This window comes from Orussus abietinus, unplaced genomic scaffold (genome assembly GCF_000612105.2).
Source record: "Orussus abietinus isolate OABI.00-Male unplaced genomic scaffold, Oabi_2.0 scaffold1, whole genome shotgun sequence".
Lineage (NCBI taxonomy): Eukaryota > Metazoa > Arthropoda > Insecta > Hymenoptera > Orussidae > Orussus > Orussus abietinus.
The window spans coordinates 4,004,532-4,027,228 of NW_019396017.1; the positions used below are offsets into that span (position 1 = coordinate 4,004,532).

At 48.1% G+C, this 22,697-nt stretch overlaps 1 protein-coding gene across 1 annotated transcript in view; it reads right to left on the minus strand.

The window, feature by feature from the left end:
• LOC105697902 overlaps positions 1 to 22,697 on the minus strand; it is a 168,704-nt gene that overhangs the window by 80,999 nt on the left and 65,008 nt on the right. Inside the window, exons 3-4 of the mRNA XM_012421634.1 lie at positions 14,278 to 14,448; positions 5,445 to 5,589 (exon numbers count right to left, since the gene is read on the minus strand). Coding sequence (XP_012277057.1) covers positions 5,445 to 5,589; positions 14,278 to 14,448 — 316 coding nt within the window. The remainder of the gene's footprint in view (positions 1 to 5,444; positions 5,590 to 14,277; positions 14,449 to 22,697) is intronic.

A 22,697-nucleotide genomic window follows, 5' to 3' on the forward strand; every position in this document is an offset into this window, starting at 1 on the left:
CCTTCTCCTCGACTGCCCGCTACCCAGGCATTAAAGGGTTAATTAGAAACGGCGCAATTTAAAGGACCCCCGACAATTGCACTTATCGTTAGACCGAATACACGTGTGCTTAGGGCACGTTCAAATGCTTCTCGACAAATCGCGGCGGCTTTACCGACCACAATTTGGGGCACTTTACGCATTAGACTTGACTATCGACGCTACGGATTACGGAAAGTGTAATGGGTTACTGAAAATTCCATAACTCGGCAGGGTGCAAAAATATTTCGGCCCTTTCGAGGAGGCAAGACGTCTTCATGAGAATTCAAATGGGAGGACAAGGAAGCTCTCGATATATGCGGAGTCAATTTAGACCCCACGACTGATCCATTTGGCGCAAACACCCTAACAAAAGGCATGGAAAACGCAGGGTAAACGTCGTGGCCATTGTCAGGGAAGTTGAAGCTTGTTAGTCGGAGATAAGAGAGTCAATCATAGATCGGCTCGTCTGGAAAGTTTAATGTCTGCTCGGCAGGAATGGCTCAGCCGATTAACAGTACCGAATGAATATCGGATCGGAATATCGTTGCGGGACGTAGACGCGTTATTTGCAGAATCGTCGCTGGAAATTCTCCGTTAGGAATTGAGCAGCCGTCTCAACGGAATGCCCGAAGACGGGAATACATCCCGAAAGAATATATCGCCTAGAAGTAAATGGGACCTGTCTAGACCCGGGAGATATTTCAGGGGATACCCCAGAAAAGCCGAAAAAAACTGGAATACTTTCCGGGCGAATTCGACCGATTCGATCGAAATGACCACTACGGTTTTAAGGCCACTAAACCTCTCGACGTTTTCCCCTCCGTCCCGGTACCGGCCTCGAGTAAAACTTATTAATAATCCACGAGCATACCTAGAATGCCCGAAATTTGACACGGGCTTGGAAACGTCCAATCGATGCGCGATATCGACAGGGGTTAACATCGAAAGGGATTCCGATTCCGTAAAAAAATTCCAAAAACTAATCAAGATTCCGTACGTCCACCCAGGGGGGGAAATAAACGGGCCCGCCGATTCGAGGAGTCTAGCCGAGGAGAGCAATGTTCGGAAAAGTTTCAAATGTCAGTCGGCCGAATTCTCGGACGATCGAGTCGACGACGTAATTAAAATTCCGCAAACAAGAGGTAACGAGACGCAAATTTTCCTGCACCTCCTCGCGGCCGGAGGGGGTGGGAGCCGCGCGGGAAACGCGAGCTTTTCTCGCGCCTGCGAAAACGCGCCTCGCCCCCGGGAAATGCGCCTCGATGCGACGCGTTATCGCCAATGGAAATAAACCGGCGGAATTTCGTTAAAACCGCGCCAATTACGGCAAGAATTTCCGACGCCCGTAAGATTTCCCCGAGAATTCTCGCCCCGACGCACCTGGAAACCAGTGACGACGATTTCCTTCTCCGAGAGCCGATTGCCTTTAATTACATATAATAAACAATAATGCAATTGGCTGACAAGGGACCGGCCGATTTTCACATGACTTCGAGCGTTAAAGTTCATGGATTCATGAGTGGATTTAATTTTTACCTCGATCTCTGTCTCTGGTTTTATTCGGTCGCTGGGTGATGACGATTCCTAGATGACGTCCGTTAAAGTCGTAAGAAAATTCGAGGGAAATTGGTAAGCCGTTCCGGAGCATGGCAGGTGTGCCATCGCGTCGTCGTCTCGAGTCTCGTTAAGGATTTTCATTAGTTCGCCTTGGGGGACGCGAATTTTGTAACGCCCCTAACCCCCGCGATCCCTGCGTACCGGGGCAAGTTTTTTAAAGCTTCGAAACGGCGCGGCTTAACTGCAAAACGATTCAGGCTCGCGCTCGCGCAACCCCGTGGATCTAACGTGTGTTTAACCCGGTGGCGAAGCCAAGTGTGTTCGTGCATACATAAACATGGTACACGGTATATAAAGGGGCGTGTCAGCGCACGTAGTTCCAGAGCCGTATGCGACATCCTGCGGGAATATATTAAGGATACAATGCGGTGGCCGCTTGGCTTAAGTCGAGCCAAACGCCGGCACACAATTCGTGCATTCCGTTCGTGCCAAGCGGCCTCTTCGGAGAGGAATCCCTCCATCTAAATAAATAATATCGCCGATGAAAGAGCAACGCCGAGCGATCCGTTTCAACTATTCAATGGAAACACGACGCGAGACGATCCGACGATACCTGCCTATTTCGGATCCGGGTCTCGCATTATCCTTGAAAATATAACGATTAAAATATACGGGGCCAATATATGGCGGGATATTATTTTCTAAGGATATCAGGGAATCCTCTGAGGATCGGCAAAAATCGAGCGCGACGTTTCGTGGGACATTTATTCGAGTATTTAATTCCCAACGGGACGATTTTGGGAGAAGCGAGCTAGACGACGCTTTTCCCGTTTGTACGTTCCCCGTTTGGAAAAATCGTAGAATCGAGTGGAATAAATGTCTTGGGACTTCCGAATGGGAGATTTTCGGCTCGAGTTCCCTTCCCAGTATGGATGACGAACTCGATGGTGGTTTATGGACGACGGGAGGAATTTTTCGGGGACATGTCGCGCAAACGAGGACGCAAGTATGGAAGAGAAGAGATTAAAATTAATTCATGGGGAATGAGTTTTTAGATCTCCACGTGGGATTGAATATACATCGAGGGCAAATCTCGGGTTTAGTGGAATTTTTTTCAAAGCGCTTCTTCCGTGGCACTAGGAAGAAGATTCTTTGGCGAGCCTCCATTCGACCAATTTCCTCATGAAGCTAATCTAGTATCTTGAAGCGTTACTTTATCGTCCGGAATATCTTCCCCCCTCGAGACCGGTGCGGTTTCCGCGTCACGCGAGATTTTCTCCGATTTATCGGGAGAAAAAAAATGGCCGAGGAAGGAGAAAATGGCCCAATTCGGAATGCCCCATTGGAGAAATCGAATCGGGGACCAATCGTCCCGCGAATTCCACAGCCCGTGCTGCTTTTCATTTATCCGCTTTATTTATTTATCGGGGAAAACGGCTCGGTAACGCGCAAAGGGGCATCGAAAAATATTAATCCGTAGCGAGGTAACCTCTCGCGCAAATCGAATCCATCCCCCGGTACTTCGTCGCGTTTCGCGCAACGAAACTTTTTGCCAAACTTCGACGAGTCTCGCGTTTCACGTTGGACGGCAATAAGATGCACGGGCATTCCCGCGCTTTTTCCAACCCTTCCGATAAATCAATTGGCGCCCACTTTCGACGGGTTAATTCGCTGCGTGCACTTTCGCGAGAAACCGGGCTTCCCCCGCTTTTCCCGCAATTTATCTCCGACGAGTCTCAATGGCAGCCAGAAGCGATTCCACCGCCCAGACTTTCGGCAGACGATATCGAAAATATCTCGAATATACGGAAACAGAAATATATAACAGGAATTTGTCCACCCGCCAGCGAGATTTATGCCACCCGAAAATTCGTCCTTTCCTGGCACGAGCCGGTTAATTGTTTAGGGATTACTTTCCCCGCGACCGTGAGCCTTTAAATATTTAACAATCGCGTTTTAAAACGAAGCTTAATTGGTGGCCTCTCCCACCCATCTTATTCCGTCCTTAAATTCCCTTTAAATTCCCCAATTAAAATTAATTTAATACCGAGTCGCTTTTTGCCCGATTCGTTACTATATCGTCATTCATTCAAAGCCCTATTCCTCATTCATCCCGGAGGGGTAAAAGCGTAATAAACCGCATTAAAACGTTTCTATTAAATTCCCAGCTGTTGAAAACGCATTTTACCTAGAAAGCTCGGTAACACGGCGCGGAGAAGAATGCGAAACATTTTTTTTTCTTTCCCTCGATCGTTTCACGGTTCTCCGGTGTCCGCGATGTCCACTTTTGAGGTTAAGTGGAAGCGCGCATGCGCACATTACGGCCCCGGTCACGTGATAGATGGCGCGATTAGGCGCGCCTAAGGTCGCGAAGGTAATAATCGCGATAAGCCGGCAATAAAAGGGGAAATAGCGCCGATAAGAGGAAAGAAGAGGAAGTACGAAAACCTCTCGCCCGGCGAAGAGCGACGGATAAAGGGCGCCGAAAGGCGGAAAGAGAGAGAGAGAGAGAGCGAGGTAAAAGTTGAAGGCGAAAGTCGGGAATTACCTTCAACCCTTCCTCAACCTTTCGGCCGTCCCTTCCCCCGTAGTGATTAACGCGCGTACCACGCATTCGGGCGTCGATGCACGCGTGCACGCGCCCTTAATTATCCACCTCCGCGGAACTTCGCGTGTCGGTACCTTTATGACGCTTTTTATCGGCGGCCGTCTGGGACTTTTTCTTTTACGCTGAATCTTTACGAGGCATTATATCGAGCCGCGGGTGAACGCCGCCATTTTGGGTTGCGCGACTACGGTCTAATTAGAATTTCTTGGCGATACGCATCGCACGCGGAGTCGACGCAATTCCTCGCCTAGAGATTACGACACGAAAGATTCGCCTCGACCTACCGATACGGTTATAATCTGCGACTTTTCCGCGACGTTGAATTTTAACCAGCCCTCCCGAGTCGAGCCACGTTCGTCGCCATTTTGGACACCGCCGATGCGCTCAAAAATTCAAATTCTTCCTATCAGCTAAAATCACGGCTCGCTTTAATTCGGGCGAAACTAATCGTTACCTTTGGTCTCCGTGAACCACGGTCGTTAATTTACGCGGGCATCGGAATAAAAGGTTCCTTTAAATGTCCTAAATAATTATAAATCCCGACGAGAATATTGGAAATATTCAAGGAACGTTACCGCGCCGTCATGTAAATACGGCTTAAGCCCTCGTGAAAACGAGTCGCGTCGTCGTTATGCACAACGAGGAAAAGTATCGATCAAATATACGTAGTTTCGTCGGACCATTGAACCGTGCACCCAACGGCGCACTGTCAAGTGTTTTCTCAAGCTAACGCGTACATGCACGCGGTTCGATTATGCACCATTTTGCACAAAAAGAATTAAACGAATAATAAAATTACCACGTACATATCGGTGACAAATCTAACCTCCTTCCCGTCGAATATGGGTTATCCCGTTGTTCGTGGCGAAAATGAGAAATAAATTGAAATTATATCGACGCGCTTAGATTATGGATCCGGCAAGCTTGGAAAATGTCTAATTGAACGTTACAGCAGAGTCGGTCGACTCGGGCCAGAACGAGCCGTTTGTTCCAACTTTGAAGGAAGCCGCCAGCAGGGGATCGGGGAACGGAAAGAGAAAAGGGATTCTTTCATGCGAGAGGATAAAGAAGATCAACGGAAGGGGAGGGCTCGTACTAACTGCAGCAGACTGCGCGGGAGACGGCGTGGAAAAGAGCGAAAAGCTCGGGGAAGAGGTCGGAAAAAAAGAGCTTTCCCTCGAAGGGCCTATCGAGCCCGGAATCGAGCGGCGAAATCCGCGTTGCGAATGCCGGCAAGGCAGAGCTTGTGTCGACTTACCGACTCTCCATCCGGCACTTGCCCTCCCTCGCCTTGCAATTTGTCTTGAAACCCTCGAAGAGCTTGATACACGGCTTACCACGCTGACACACGCTTAAGGCGTGATTACACGTCGGCAGGGCGTCTATCGAGTAGGGGTCCTTGTCTGAAACACGAGATTTCAATGGTATGACACGGCGCTATCGATACTCCGACGTTCGATCATAAGGCGTCGCTGACGATCGAACGTCTCGTCTCTGAAATGGCTTCCTTAATAGTTACGGCACAAAGGGGTGAAATGGTATTAAAAGTGGCCCGAAATCATTTTTCAGACCGTTGGAAATTTACATGCAGGTTAAATACTTAACTAACATTGACTTTCGAGGACCGCTCCCGAGAAGAAACTGGGAAGAAGCGGATAGAACGAAACTATAAATCGTGGAGTAAAATCCCGAGACGTTTAGGACCTCGAGGAGAGGGGGCGATAATGATAATCCATAAAGAGGAGGAAAAGAAGCGAGGAGGGGTCGACGTTCTTCCGGTCGACTCGCGAGGAGGGAAAAGGAGGAAGAAGCGCATCGGGAATTATCCGAGAATCGTTCGAAGCCTGAAAAGACTCGACGGCCCGGACGAGCGAGGGAGCCCTCGGAAAAATGAACAATAGGGAATGAAGAAGTAGCACGACGCCGCCGTTAGAAGACGAGAGACGCCACGGGTTAAAGTCAAAGATAGAAGTCGGCCTTTTGTTTTCTTCGCTTCTGCCAGTTGACAGAGCGCACCCCGTCACGTGTGCGCTCCACTTATTTCCATTGCGCCTCCATTGAGGGGGAAACCTCGCTCTGAGCGAATTTTCCGACATTTTCTAAATCTCGATACGTTATCATAGACTGTAGAAAATACACGAACAGAAGGAACCTTCCGACCACCATGCCTATTTTATCATTCGATATTAATTTTTCAGCTCGTGGCATGCTCGAAAGGGGGCTCGTTATGCCAAAATAACGAGGGTTGTTACAACGAACTCGGGGCAGATTGTTACACGGCAACAATTCTGCCCTGCGCTTTTAAGTAACCTTTATTTCGGTTATTTCTTCCTCTACTCTCCGCGGAATGGGGAATAAAAGTGGCGAGAGTTAGATTCTGCGCACAAAGTGCCAGAAATGGGTTCATGAAAGCTTTGGGGGGTGTAACGGGTTTTATGTTCGCGGGTGTACATTGTTCGGTTTATTCGTATGTCCGTTTTAAAAATGTCTTACGTTGTAGCCGCCTTCTCTACTCCTTTGTTGGTTTTTGATGCCTTTTATGCAGAATTTCTAGTGTAAGGACGTTGGGGAGAGTCGTGGACTCGTTTCCGTTGTTGCCTCGTTGGAAACGTCGCGCTCGGGAAAGTCGCTATCGTTTTGGAAATTGGGGACGGAAGGGTAATGATTCCAAAGTTTGGGAAGGAGAGGATGAAGTATAAAATCAAGGGTTAGAAGACGTTAGCCTGGTTTAGAGCCGACAAGTCTCGTGCGCGTAACTTCCTCTTGACTTTACTTAAGCGCTCCCTAAGGGGACCTTGTGCCGAAACTTCGAAATTCGACAGTCTTCGAGATACATTATTTGCATTATAACATTGAGTTACCAACGTTCGAGGCAAGCTTCGTACAAATTTTCCTCAAGTTACTAGCGCTCCCTCGACACTTCCTACGCTTTTCCGACCTTCGGTTAAATCCGCCCTAACGATTTCAATCGGCCCGAAATTCTGAAAAAGGCTTTTAGCTCTTGACTCTTAAAAAATCAGTCACGTAGAGTATCTACATATATTTCCTGTAACAACGCATAGCGTACTAAGTGGGAAATAACATCACGTAAAATCCGAAACTCTTCCAACAGCCTGACGATTTTTAAATTCCAAATCCGAAAAGTTTATCTCAGGAAAAGAGAGAAACGAGATTTAAGTTACCGCCTTTCCAGGTTTTCAGTTTCATTCCGATGCTAATACATCCTGCTTCCGACCCTTCTTGTACTTCCATCCCGTCGAACTAGGACGCGAAGAGAGGTCGTTTCATTTTGAGCATTCGAAAAGTTTCAAATCGAAGTGCCGGAATCTCGTTTTCTTAGAAGCAAAGTGAAGAAAGAAGTGATTCCCGGATTATTTAGGGCGCGTCTCTACGTACGACCGATGTATTCCCCGTCAGTATTGTATCGGAAAATACGATTCCCCCCATCTTCGATTACAAAAAGCTCGACTGTATTCCTGACTCTTTCGACCGTAAAATAAAACTTTAGATAGAACATCCACTCGTTCCAGTTTGCGAGCCGAGTGCCGAGGGAACTGATTGGAACTCGTGATGCTTTCATTAATTAGCAACGGACTTCAAAGATCTCCTTGTTATACCTGACCATACTTATCGACAGGACGTACAGGAATAATTCAACAAGCCACGGCGAAACAATATCGAGTATGCACATTGTGTGTCAATAACAGTGACGGTAAATATCCGTGGAAATTTGCTCCTCCAAAGAACCGAGCTCAAGCAAATCGTTCGGTATAGGAGGACGCATCCAGTCGTGATTTTCCTTTTTCTTTCAAACGATGCCTAAACGCAAGTCTCCCGAAAGACTCGATTTCATCTCATCCTGCACGTACCGGGAGAAGGAAACGAAAGTGGAAAACGGAAATGGGAGGAGCGAAAAAAGAGCAGGAAGAAGAAAATTGTCGGCGAACGAAAGTATAACGGAGTACAGGAAAGGGGTTAACAAGTCACGTAATTAAAACGCTCAAATCCAGCCGCGATTGCATTTCGAGAGACAACAAAAACAACCGCGAGGAGTCGAGTCGGATGGATTTCCGATTTTGAACATTTTCCAGAATTAATTCAATCATTTCTCTCCTGGCAGGAGGTAATGGGCAAATTTTAGCGACATCGATGTAATTTCAAACTCTCGTAAGTAATGCGATCGGCTCGTGTTTCTTTTCTTTTTTTTTTTTTTGCGATCAAGGATTACCGCGGATTCCCGAAATTGCAGTTACAACTCGGACGCAACCGAATGCACGTAATGAGATTAAACGTCACTCGCATTTTCGAAAGTGTCAACGAAGCCCCGAATACCTGCCACGTGATTTTATTGAACTTCCAAAGCGTAACTCGTTCCTCTGTACTAGCCCTTTCTTATCCCACGAAGAATTGAACCCAACGGGAAATCGTTGAAAGTCAGAATCCTTTCCTGCGCGTAGCCAAAGTTGCTATTGTTCGCAAAATCAGACACCTGCAATACCACGGCGTCTGAGCCGGAGGAAGGGGGGCGGGGGAATGTGTAAATTAAGACGAGGGTGAAAACCCTTAACAAAAGTTGGACAAGGAGCTCGAGGAAGAAGGTTGTCAGAATGAAGGCTCTGTTGAGATTGAACAATGGCGCCGGTGCAAGGAGAGACTGCAGTTCCCGAGGGACGTGGGGGGAAACGGATGTTAATGAGCATTAAGGAAATATTCTACATTTTACCTCTGACTCGTTAAGCCACACACTAAAGCATTTTACTCGGGTTCCCGTGCCGGAGAATTTTCCCCCGTGTTTGTGTACGAATCCGGTTACGTTTGGCGCATCTTTACGAGAGCGAGTCGCGCGCTCTGAAATTCTTCGCGTTTGTCGAAATTAAGCGAGCGCTTTAAGGAAGGACGTTTCCGCCCTTTCACGCATGAATTTTCCTCGATCTTTCGATAAACGCCAGTTTACAACAACGCCACAATTTGCGAGGAAATATCTCTACTAAACGAAACGGTAATTACTTCGACCACGGTCCTACAATTGTTATCAGGATTATTTTTCTAAAAAGGATGAGAATTATCCGCGAACCTCGCGCTCCCCCGCAATATCCGATACATTAGGAAAACACCCGAGATGATTCCACGGGGAGGTCCTGAATATTCATTGAATTACAACCCAGTCAAATACATCTCTCCTGCGAGAAGACTCGCGATCCGCTGACACTCGCTATACCATAACGCGGTTTAATACTCCGTGTAGCTCAAGAGAAAATTTATACAGGAACCATGAATTCAAGACCCGACACGTTATGAATTCCAAGCAGTATCAATTTTCGTGAAATTTCATGACTCGGTGTAATATAAAGGAAAAGTTATACCTTGTTTCCATTTACACGGGGCATAAAATCGTCCCCAGGCTTTCGGCCTCAAACCGTACAACGGCAGTCTTCGCGAGACATCTTTTGGCTCTCGTGCCGAGACTTCTAACGACATATGCAAACGACATCCGCAACCATCCTGCAAAACCCGGTTTCATTTTAAAGTCCGAATACCACCTCTAAGAAATTCGCTCTACCCGTCGATTAAGCTTTCGGGAATTTTTTTTTTAATTCGCAATTATTATATCCCTATCCCTTAAGGCAAGTTACCTTTTTCCTCGACGTTTATCTCTCGTTGCGCTCTGGGGAACCTTTCGAACGACGTCCCCGATACCGTTTTCGAACTGTTGCGTTTGTAGGTTAGAGGAAACTACTACCGCACGGAGCGCCCGTAAAGCTCGTCTCGCGACTCTTCATTGAAAAGCAGATTAAAAGCTCGGCTGATTCGTGCACGAAGACGCGATACGCGGAGCTAAAGTGTGCCCGTAATTTATGCGAAGCCCCGGGAGATTAGCGGGTCCCTCTGAAAGGAGGAATCCATCGGCAACGAGAGGCGACCCGATCCTCCCCGTTTCCGGATAAATGTATCCCCGACGAGACGAGATCTAAAGAGGTGGATCGAACAAAGATCCACCCAGGATTGTGCCATTCAAAAAGAGGACAATCGGGAAGTTGTGCGGAATAAGGACGCTTCCGCGAAAATGCCGCTCAGATGCATTGTCCAAGTTTCCGTCAACGTGTGGAAACTCGAAGTAGGATTTCGACCTGGAGGGAAGCTGCCGATTCATCGACCGATTTAAATGCACTAAATGCGCGAGTGAAAATTTAATCCAGTCTGTAGATTAAATTGAATCTTCTAGGTCATTAGTTAGGATTATGATTAATATATTTTTCGGATGTCGCGATCGGAAGAAAATGATAATTAGAAGACCAGGTCTCTTCACGCGAATTGGTGCTTCTATCGTGCGACATCCGTCGATTATTTCGAAAATTGGGGTGACAATGATTCGCGACACGAAGGCTCATCCAATCAATCAAGTCGAGACCCCGGATCGTTATCTGCGGCCAAATAATAACCTTGCGCTAATAACTAATGGTAAGAGAAGAAAGGACCCCCGGTGCGCATAATTTTAATTAGATTCTCGGGTGAGATTAGTCGAGGACTTCGCACGAAAGGGAAAACCTGCCGATTCGAGAAAAATTCTGCTCGAGGTAGGTCGAGATATTTTCAAACTTGACGAGGCGATCCGAAAAGGATCGATTTGTAATTTCCTCGTCACAATGTTTGTACAAAATTACATGACACGCCGAGAAGGGCCGGGGAAAGGTATTGAAAGTATCGGGGGAAAAGAAAAATAAATATGAAAGGTTAGCGATATTATGGACTGTCAGTTTGTCGCGATCGCGCGTGACAGAACAATTTTCAGTCAGGAAAAGTAGTAGCCGATTGTTTGCGTCCCGGGTAAATGATATCGGGGAAAAATCAATAATATCGGGGAAAATAAAGCACCCCGTGTAACGGCTACGAGTGATGAATCACTCCGTGAACAGTTGCCCTATTGTGTACACTTGTCACGCGATAAATCGCACGCGTGAATCTACCTCCTAGTAGGATAATTTGCGGTTCATGTGGGACGAAACATCCCATATTTCCCAGGTAGAAGAAAAATTTCATTCAACGAAGGAAAACGTTAAGTGGCAAATTGCAGAGCGTTCCATCTTGGGATTCACCCCAGTCGGAGACGACAAAAATCAATTAACTAATTTGTCGACAATATTTACAGGCATTAATTCCGAAGGAAATATTCTACAACATATGAAATGAATAAAAGTACTGTTAAAAAAATAAAAGAAACGCGTATCCCGTTTAGTAGGCTAAATGGGATACCTAGAAGTAGGTACGATAAGCAGAAAATGTGAGTCGCTTTATGAACTGCGAGGTTTCATCGCGATGAGCGAACTGTCAGTCAGGAAAAATGGTAGGACGATTGTTTGCGTCCCGAGGCAACGATATCGGAGAAAATCAATAATATCGAGGAAAATATAGAGCCACAAATAACGGTACGAAAGATTAATCACTCCATGAGCTGTTACTCGATTGTATACACTTGTCACGCGATAAATCGCACGCTTGGAAACTACCTACTAGAAGGATAATTTGCGGTCTAGGTGGATGGAACTTCCCGTATTTACCTCTCTGTCCTGGAAATGTTCATTTAACGCAGGGAAATTTATCAACACCAAGAAAACTAAAGCGTTTCGTGTAATAACGACGCAGGTTCGGTGACACGAGCCTCCATCCAACTGCCTCCACTTGTCACGCGATAATCCACAAACGCGGAAATTAGCCAAAGTATAATTTGCTCCTCAAATGGGATTGACGCCTCCCGTTTGCGACTGCATCATACTTTTTAATTAAACGCATACAAGTTCGGCCGAAAAACGCACGACCGCGCCTAGTACGTGCAGTACCGACATCTTGAAAACGTCGACGTTACCCCGACCCCGGCAATTAGGGTGTACTTATTTAATCATTGCCTCCCAATTTTACGAAGTCACCGAAAAGTTCCTCTGACACGCCTATGATCGACTAGTGCATTTTTTCGGATACTTCAATGAGAATTATTTCTTTGGTCGGAACTCGATGCTTCTTCGATTATTCGCCCGGTTAAATAGTACGTACTCGTTACATTCACCTCTTCCTCTGCGCACTCGGTGGCTCGGTTGCTTCAATTAGGAAAAGGCACAGGGCTCGAAATAGGAGGACCACCCAAAGTTTCCTCGGGCAAGCTCATTGACACTCGAACGATCGAAGGGGAGCACCTCGTCAAAGGGAAGCTTCAAAGTCGAATTCGAAGTCGAGCCTTGAGCGGAGCTTTCCGGTATCGGAAAGAATGGCCGAGGGTAACTCGTCTTTATCGAGTTCCTTAGAGAACTCCAGTGGCATCGCTGGAGAGCCCATAACAGAGGTTTCAAGTAAGTCGAGAAGTTCGATACCGAGATGAAGTTCGCGTCGTGAAACTTGAATCGCGCCTCTCGACTTCCCTCTCTCTCTGGTTCCCTTTCGGAACGCACGTACCTCGATCTTCCTATTTTCAAGTAAAAGGAATTCCGGAATAGGAGGACCGTGGATTGACTCTCCTGACGAACGTAAAGGCGACGTCATTTCCATCCGGAAATCTCCCTAAGTCGATTTAGCCATCTCCCCCTCGAAGCGACAAATCGTTCGGCAAAATGCGAAAAACGGCGAAAATAATAATTTTCACTTCCACGTCTCGAGTTCATTAATCAGCCATATTCCCTGGGAACATTTTTATACCTCATCCTCAATTTCCATTCAACTGGAATGTACCAAGGTTATGTTAACGACCATCTCCGAGACCAGTGCCCAGGGTCCCGAGGGATGGCATTGCAACTTGTTGGTTCGGTCAGCTGGGGATGGCCGTTAAATCGGAATTAATTGAGCGCACCTAAGTGCTAGTATCGCGAGACGGTCTGCCACGATAGCTCCCAGTGACCCAAATTTTGACATTTCGAGACAAGGTCCTCATAAGCTGACCACGATACTCCTTAACATTTTTTATTGAATAAGAAAGAGTGCACCAAGCTAGCTGGAACTCCGAGAAACTTTCCCACAGCCTCGAGCATCTACCTCGCGTGTCCAGGACTGACTCGAGAATTGAGACGTAGGCAATAATTTCATAGATTCTTCCGAAAGTGGAGAACTTTGTCATTAAGAAGTCAACGTAATTAATGAAAGCGGTTACAAAAGAGAGTTATAAAAGTCGACTTCGATTAAGCCGCGACCGGTGGAAAGTAATTTAAACAGAGAACTTTCGTAAAGGTCTCGATGATGGTGTTGGAGGGGTTATGAATGTCGCCGTGCATGTATTTCTGGAGACCGAGAAATAACCGGAGGAGTACGGAGATATTCTTAGAATTTTTTTTACTTTATAGAAGATATCGTTCAAAAACCGGGTCGTCTGGGAAAAGGAAACTCGAATTGTAGATGCCGGACGTAGGGCTCCGGAAAGACTATAGGAACCGGGAGAAAGTTCCCTTGCCAAGACGCAAACTTCATTGCAATACCGGACTTTGCGACGTGCTCGAAACCTCCATTACGGGTTCCCTGGCGGTGTTGCGAGAGTTCCCGAGGGACCTCGGGAAGATCGGTTACCTCGGCTATTCTTTCCGATACCGGAAAGCTGCGCCCCAGGATCGACTCCTAGCTTGACTTTGAAGTGTGAACTTCCCTTTGACGCGATGCTCACCCCGTTCGTTCGAGTGCCAGCCACTCGGGAGTTAGGCGATTCTCCTATTCCGAGGAACGTAAAGAGCCGATCTTCTTTGAAATAATCGAACCTTGGGTTGCGCGACGAGGCAGGTCTCGATTTTGTTGCCACCATGCGAATGCGAAGGAAAAAAAAATGCGAACGCCAGGTCCTCGTAATTTATTTTCCCTGCCTTGAATTTTTTCGACCTTTCTATAAAAAAAAGTCTTCTCGGACATTTGATTCCCGAATGAACAGATTTTGATCGAAGGTGTATTTCGTCCTGGCGGTTCGGTGTCTTTTGGGAAGGATAGGTTTGCGCCGTTTATAAAAGTAAGCAACGTGTGGATGTAACGGAGTAGAAACAATAGCGCGCCTCTGGTCATGTTTCTTGCGGAATTCGGAATTGCCGGCAGAGATTGCGATTCTTAACGCGTACCTGGATATGGATACGTACCTTTCTTAAGTACATAAATACAGGGGTGGTCGAAGAGGAAGTCCCTGAAACTGTTGCATTCCGGGTCGACGTGCGGCTCTCTGCAGAGACACGTCGGTTTGAAGAAGGGAAAAGCCTGCAACGTGCGCAGAGCTGCTTGACATTTTGTCACCGTCACCGTCGAGCACGCCACTGGAATGACAAAAAAGAACCCTTGCATTAATCCACCTTGAAAAGTCAACCGCATTGGAATAATTCACGGGCAGATCGTTAACGGTGACTCTTTCTAAAGGAAACTCATATCCTAATTCTATCCCCTTTCCATGACGCCGTACAGTTTCGGGTGGGCGCGATTAACGAAGGGGGACTGCAAAATATTTGGTAGAAGCTTCAGCAATAATTCAGCCGAGCATCGTCCAAGCGAATTCCTTGGTGCATTCCGCGCCGCTGCTTTCCGCCCTAAATTAACTCATTACTATAGTCGGGTGCAACGATATTTACTAAATACTCCCCCGTCGAAGCCGAAATTCCACGGCGGAATCAATTAGGGAATCTGTCGACTTTACGGAAACGTTGAAAAGGTGGTAAAATGTGCGAAGAGAGGTAAAAGAATACCGTAGGAACGCATCGATGCCTCTCGTTGAAGCCATTTTCCGATCGGAGGGCAATAAAATGAAAATCCACGAGCGTGCGCGGCGACAAAAGAATTCCGCCATGGCGGACCTTACGCGAGGCCGCATCGCCTCCACCCTTTTCGACCTCATCCCTTCCTTCCTTCCTTCCTTCCCTCCCCGCCAACCTTCTACAGACAGACTTCGACCTCTTTCACATTTGTCTCTCGCCCCGCCTTTTCGCGTTTGCTCGGGGCGTCCGGTTTCCGCCCTTCCTGTTGATCCCCCGCCGCCACCCCCGCGTTCAACAAAACCTTCTCTTGATTTCGACACGATATCCCGAGAATTCGGAAAATCCTACCTCACGGCATCTCGTCTCTCGCCGCTAATGCTGGGAAAAATAAGACCGCGTAGAAAAAAAAAAATCTCCAATGGTTTTCCATTTTATTCATTGATCCCCTGCCACGATTACGCTTTGCAGCGATTCCTTTTCGCTCTCATCGGAATACCGCGCTGAACTCCCCCACTCGATGCGATTTATTTCAATTAATGACAACCCTGGTCGTACCTCGCGTTCCATATGCTTTCGACGGGCGCATACGAGCAAAAGAGACAATATATATTTCGCGTGGTGCCGCGGCAAAAAGAGGAACGAGTCCTCGGGACCGAACAGTGTCCTACTTTTCAACTAGCCAAGCCACAAAACCCTCTTGCCACAACAGAAATAGTCGGTGACACCGACACCCTCATACTTCCCGTTAATTGCCCTCTCGACAAACCAAAGACGATTAGCAGAACTTGACGCAGAGGGTGCAACGAGGTGTAATGGCACCACCTCGGAAGGGTTATCTCGCGATCCCTCGAGGGTGTCCCGGGTCTATACAATCGCGCGAAAGGTTTTAAAGTTAGCGTTTCCCTTCTACGCTTGACCCACCCCCCTTTGACGTCGAAATTATCAAATAGTTAAATATTAATAACGAGTACATATATTTTGCCCATCTAGAACGAGGTGCCCGGAAGTATCGAGTTCGGGAGAGTTATCGGGAGATAAAGGGGTGGCGGTAAATTCTCTCGGTCAGCGGAACACCCCGTTATTTTTCAGCCCTCCGTTTCTATCGAGGGGGAAATAAATCAGAATCGAAGAGGTCGACTCGTTCTAATTGCCCTCTTGGCAGACGAGGAACGTATCGCGGGGTGACGCGAGGGGAACAATGGGGTATAATGGCAACGCCTCGAAAGGGTTAACTCGCGATCTCTCGGGGTGTCTCCGAGCCAATAGTCGAGCCGAGCTCGCGGGGTTGCGGGGCTGGCAAGGGATGGCGGAAATCCCGAGGACAAATTCGGTGCAACGCCGCGCGGAAGCCCCTTTAGGAGGATCATCCGATTGAATGGAAGGGTCGCGTTACCCCCCCGAGGGGATGAAAGAGACGCCGAGGAAGCCCTCGGCGACGCCGCCGACGACGACGACGACAATAACGACGAAAACGCCCCCCACGCTTAAACGGGACCGAGTAAGCCGGGGATCGTTGCACTTTCCCTCCCAGCGAGACGGTTTCGAGTCTCACCCTCTAACCGGCACCGGAACGTCCCGGCATGCCGGACGCGACGTGCCGGTTGCAAACTTTCTCACTTATCGACGCCATATCGCGGCGGCGGCGACGTCGCTGCGGGCGCGGTCAATATTCGCTCGAAATGCTCCGATTCCACCGACAAGTGCCTAAAAGTGCCACCGAGAAGAGCCTTCGCTTATTATTTGATGGGAAGTTTCTTTTGCATTAATCGAGGCGTCTTTCCGGGGGATGGCAATTTCGACCCTTTCCCGGGAGCTCCTAAGGGTGACATTCCTGCAACACCTCGGAGAGCCCGGAACGTCGCGTGGGCCGCCGCGGCGCGCGAAACTCGCGGCGCTTACCGGCCATTTCACTTATCGCCCTCGGAATTCCGAAACTGCCGAATACTTTCGCGTATTCTCGAGATTCGTCGAGTTTTTACAATGCTCGTAAAGCGCGCGTTAACGTCCCAACCGTTTCCTCGAACCGCATCCGAGCATAAACCGCGGAAAATGTATGCGACTCCTGGCGCGGTCAGTTCGCTCGCTCGAAAGCGTAATTGCGGAATTTAGAGTTCCACCTTCCTCCTCGCAAATCGGCGAAAATTCGATCCTAAAGTTCCAGCTCTAATGTATCATGCTCGTTGCGTCAAGTCCGAGGCCGATTGATGAGCAAAATTCGATATTTCTGCCCGATACGATTTACGGGCCGAGCGATAAGTTTCAACGAGGATTACCGTAGTTAAAGAAGTTTGTCGAAAGCAAAATTTATTAGCGAACCGTCGGTTTGAGGTTTCATGCGTTATGACTTCGAAACGACGTTATAACGTATCGGGCCACGTAAAGTTCCTCGTTGCCCTGTAAATCGCCGGATGTACGACCGCTTGCAGTCGAAAATCGTTGCAAAAAAGATTCCTGAAAATTTCGAGGTCGCTTAAATATAAAAAAAAATATAATAAATTAGTCGATTAAATTTGTTCACTTTTGCAAAGGGGTGCCGATTTTTGTCTGGTTCTCTTTCCTGTTTTTAAAGGACCTCCCCGAACTCGGTCCCAGGACACGTCCTCGGATGCGGACGTCAGGAGCCGCCCTAGTCGAGGAGGATAACGATCGCGGTGGAATAATAACCCTTTGACTAATTAGCAAGACTTTCCACAGGTCGTGCGGAAAGTTGGCAGCCCGCAAAATGGATTTCCCATCTTGGCTGGTTCCCGAGCCCCCGATCCCCGTTAATATCCATTTCTTCCCTTCGGCCACCATCTTGGCACCCGGGGTGCATCCCTCGCTCGACCCTTTCCTCGCCGCCATCTTTTCCTCTCGGTGGCCACCTCGAACTCCTCGCCGTGTCGGGAAGCTTTAACTTTCCCGGAGAAGCCGCGGCTCTATCTTAAATTAAACATTAACTTCGACGTCAGGGAATTTTACTTTTCACTTTGTTACACCGGTCCCTCGGCCGTTATTCCCACGTAGGAAATTCTCTTCATCCCGGGGAGAGATCGGCCAACTTTTCACGATCGAGCTCCGCACGCTGCGAAACCGCTGAGGATCGTTAATTCACACTCTCCGTTATAATCGCCGAGGGGAAGTTAACGGGGAACTTAACCGAATTTAACGCTCGCGTTACTTTCGCATATATAATCCCTTCGTTCGTAGAATTAGTCGAAGGAACGAAAGTGGCCGTTCCAGATTTCTACCTTCCTCCCCTTGTCCTAATCGGTAACGGAGATAATTCGCCCTCGACCCGGCGAAGCGAAAACATTTTCCCCGGAATAATACCGAGCCAAAATCCTATTTTCACAGTCGGGGGAAGTCAAAGAACCGTTTCTCCGATCGAACTATGGAATTGGATGGGTGCTTCCTTTTTGCTATCCAAGCGGATATTTCATCGCATCCATGGAATCGTTACGCGACTCCCATTTTCAATTTAAATACCACTCCCTCGAAAAGGCACATTAAATTACTTACCCCCTAGAAAATCGCATGTCGAGCCTACTCGAAAGACTACAATCGACGTACCTACCGAATCCGAGTCCCTCAGGTCGCAGAAATTTCGGAACCCTCGGAAGTGTCCGAAACCTCCGGAAAATCGAAACGATCGAAGGGTCCTTCCCAGTCTTCCGACTTTTACGCGAAAAGAGACCAGAGGTCCCCCGATAAAAGCGGTTTCCACCAATTGCCGTATAGTGGGGCAAGAAAGTGAGACAAGAAAAGGCCGGAGGGTGTTCGCCGTCTCGAAATCTCTTCCTCGATCGAGGGACAAAATTGGATCGGCTTCGGCAGGTTCGGGGATGAAATTAGAGCCCGCCGTGGCTCGTTTTCGTGGGGCTGAAGGATCGCGAAAAATTGGCAAATCGGGGGAGGGAGAAGGCTTTATCATTTTTCCATTCGGAACGACGGCCCGATAGCTGCGACGTCGACATCTGGATTCATCAGTTATAACTCGGCGCAGTCCAGTTATTGCGAAACTTAGCGACCGTTTCGGCAGCGCGATACGAGCGAGAGCTAATTTCGCCGGGACACGTCCAAAGCGTGACGCTAATTATTCTCGCGATGGTACACAGACCGACTGGTTTCGAGCCGGCTTGTTCTATGGAGATGCAAACGTGTACACGGGGTGGCACGCCCCGGTGGAGTCGCCCGATACTTTCCGATCCCCTCAAACCGTGAAAATTATCCGGATAGATATAATTAGGGAAGGCTTTATATTTATTTCATGGCAATAATCTAAATAAACGAATTACTCATCGACGAAATTTCCCAGGTTCACGGGCGCCTCTTAATTAAAAATTGCATGATAATTGCTCGGGGGGGGCAAATATCGGCGATTAAAAAGTATTGCCGTTCGGATTTATGAGGTTTCTAAAATAGCTGTGCAAAAAAGGGAACTGTGGAAAAGAGGAAAATTTGGTCCCCATTCCGCGATGTGTGGCTCCCCGTAGGGCAAAGAGTCCGTTCCGAATTTGGAGTCGATTCGAAGGCACACGGAGCGCCGTTATTTTGCGTTTCCAAGATGGTGGCCTGGCGGAAATGTTCCCTCTGGAATTGGCCTAGTTGGAAGCACCCTTCTGGAATCTCCCAGGAGAAAACAAGGGTCCTTCCAACCGGAAACGAAGTCCTCGCGAATCGTTCTCCATCCGCCGCCCGGTCGAGCCCGTGGTGCTTATTCTCATGCTCGAGCGGAGCCGCGCCGAGAGGATTTTCCTTTCGAATCGGGAAATTCTTTCTCTTCGCCGGCAAGTAATCGGATTCTCGCTCTTTTCCACGTAAACCTTTTTATTCCTAGAAGAATGCGTTTGTTCCTACGTGCGCGACTTCGAGGGGTCCTTTTTGGGGAGTCTCCTCGTTTCGCCGGAAGAAAGCGGGCGCACCCCGGGGGGTGGGCCTGGAACTTTAAATTGGAGAGCTCGCTTTTTCTTATCCTAAGTCAATTTGAACCAATTGGAGACGGCTCCTGCTAATTTGCTCCTAATCGTGGCAAACGATGCATTTCAAACTGTAAAAAGTGTAGCGTCTGACTCGCATATTTTATCCAAAAATCCTTTTTTTCGCTTCCGAGCATTCGAAAATCCGCAGCCATATCGGCCTCCACTTTTCCAAATGGTCGATTTGTTTTTCACGTATTCTGTCAAAATGCCGAGAGCACGTTTTTTTCTACCGGCTCGTTATTCATGCTTTTTCGACGAACGTAAGGATTATGAATTTTTCGATTTGGCTTTAATTAAAAATAATCGTCGGATGGAATAACGCTTTCCGTTGGTGTTAAAAATTATTAATATTTATATTTTGACAACTATTCATATATTCGCATTTTTTTCTTCCCACTCTCAACGAAAAAGAAAAAAAAAAAATTGGAATCGCGATAACGCGTATTCCCCGAGGTACCCGACACCGACGTGTCTTAAAATCCGGTATGGAAAGTAGAGGTACGGAATACATTGGCCTACGTTAACAAATGCAATGTTCTGCTTCTCTCTCACGTGAGTAGTCATTAGGTTCCGACGTGCAAAGTGGAAGGATCACAGAAGGATAGAAGCAGCAGAAAGGAATTCGCGGAATAAAATGCCAGGCTCACCATTAGCGTAAAAGCTCTTTGTACCCTCCAGATAGCGATAGCATCGAAGAGAAATAAATGTCCACAAGCACTGCAAAAATATCCTCTATACCCCATAGATAATACAAAAATATCTATACCTCGCAACAAAAATATTAAATGCGCGATACAAACGTCACCGAATTATTATCGATATATCTCCCATCGTGCACAACATTTCAATCGCGACTATCTACCCGCCTTTTAAAAATTTTTTAATTCCTCGCCTATATTGACAGCCCTCATTTTAATTTGAAAAATCGCCTAAATATTATGACAGAGCGAACGTACCCTGGAAATTGGAGGAAAATCGGAAAAACTGGGTGAAAAGGGAGCGAGGAGGGAATAAAGGAATCATCGCGACCTGTCCTCGTTCGACGCAACGAATCCTTTTCTTTATCTCAGGCAGGGAAGCACCTCGAGCGAGGAGAACGGGTAAAATAACGTCGGAGCGAAAGCTCTTTGTCTTTCTTACCGTAGCTATGGTATCGAAAAGAAGTAAACCGACGAACAGGAGGGCACATATTCGATGCATCTCGCGAGCTGCACAAGTCTACGTGCCGAGTCTATGCAGGTGCATCTATATTGCAATCGTCGGGTAGACACCGACGGTGAATGCCGCTCCGTGGTCGAACCAAGCTCGGATCCCACCCCGGAGAGGGCTAGGCTAACGTCAGGGGGTTGGAAGGGCGAATTCGCATCGTGCCACGTACTCGGCTTCCTCTGCAAACGAGGTTCCTATGGAAAAGCAGCAACGTTGCTGGATGCGAGCGATAGGGCGGAGAGATTTGCTACCAAACGATATGCCGTAACGAGCGCCGATGCAAGAGTTGCGGTTTGTTATGTACCCTTACGCGGAGGGATTACTCCACGAATGAGAATAACTTACCACTCTAATTAATAAATCCTGGGATCCTTAACCTCGCCTTCCCCTGAAGTGATATAAAAAGTCACTTTCGATCGCGACGCGTCCGCGCGGAGCCAGCGTCCTCCGAGACGACTGGGCACAAAGTGATCTCTCGAGTTAAGGAAGGACCAACCATCGACATCGTCGGCTCTCGAAACGTAAACCTTCGACCCTGGTCGAAACATTCCGAGCATTCTCTTCACATATTTTTGTTTTTAAACCAAAGACGAGTTTAACGATCATTCGCACGTCGCTGCCCGAAGTATGAGTGCGATGAAACGTGGCGTTTTCAGGGCCGACGCAACTTTCGATTTTTTCATGGTTTCCATGTAGATGCTCCCCGCGTTTGCGCCCGTTTCGGTGGAGAGCTACGTCGAGATATCGACGGGGCAAATTCGTGGCATATCACGGTATTTTCCCCGCGAGAGACGCGCGGAGAAAAGCACCGCAACGCGGGGGAAAAGCCGACGATAGGACAGAGAGAAACGGGCGCGTCCGTTCGCTGCCAAACGATACGGCATGACGAGCGCTAATGCAAACGGGCGAAATGCAGCCATGTAATCATTCGGCCTTCTAAAGAGAGGATTACTCCGGTGAAAAAGAAATCCTTTTCAGGGGCGTAATAGAATCCGAGAGCTCCTAGCGACCCGCGCCAGGGCGCCGGTCCGTTGGTCGGTGCAGGGAAAGAGATGGCTCGTAAAAATTAACTCCCAGGACTTTTACCACCGAGGCCTCGGAAAGGATACCCTCCGCGTCCTGGAATTTCATCTCGGGAACGTTTCGACCGAAAATTCCTCGGCTGTCTCGACTTCCATCGGGGGCCGAGAAGTTCGACCCGATTACGTCACGATCACGATCCCCGCAAACGCCGAGCCAAACGGAGCGGTTGCGGCGATACTCCGAGTTAAGCAGTTGCAGCAGTTCCTGACTAGCGGTTGGATGTTCCAATCGGTAGTTACGCTCCTGTCATGGTCAGGCAAAGAGAGCGAGGAGACGGGTGCGTATGTGGCTGCAGTATGCGTGCCCAAGACAGGAACTGCCACGAGTGGAGGCGCCACGGGGTGGGAGAGTGCCATTAAAACTGCCGATGAGAACGGGGGAATCAAAAAGACTCTTGTTTCGCCCGCCTCCTCGGGAAATTAATGTGGAAGGAGGTGGAGGACCGAGAGAAATTTCATCCCTCGATGCGCGTCTCCGGCCAACTCCTCTCTGGTCGACCCCCCGCGAAGTTGACAGCGCTGATTCCCCGGGAAACTTTCCGAGCTGCTCGGAAACTTTCAACGT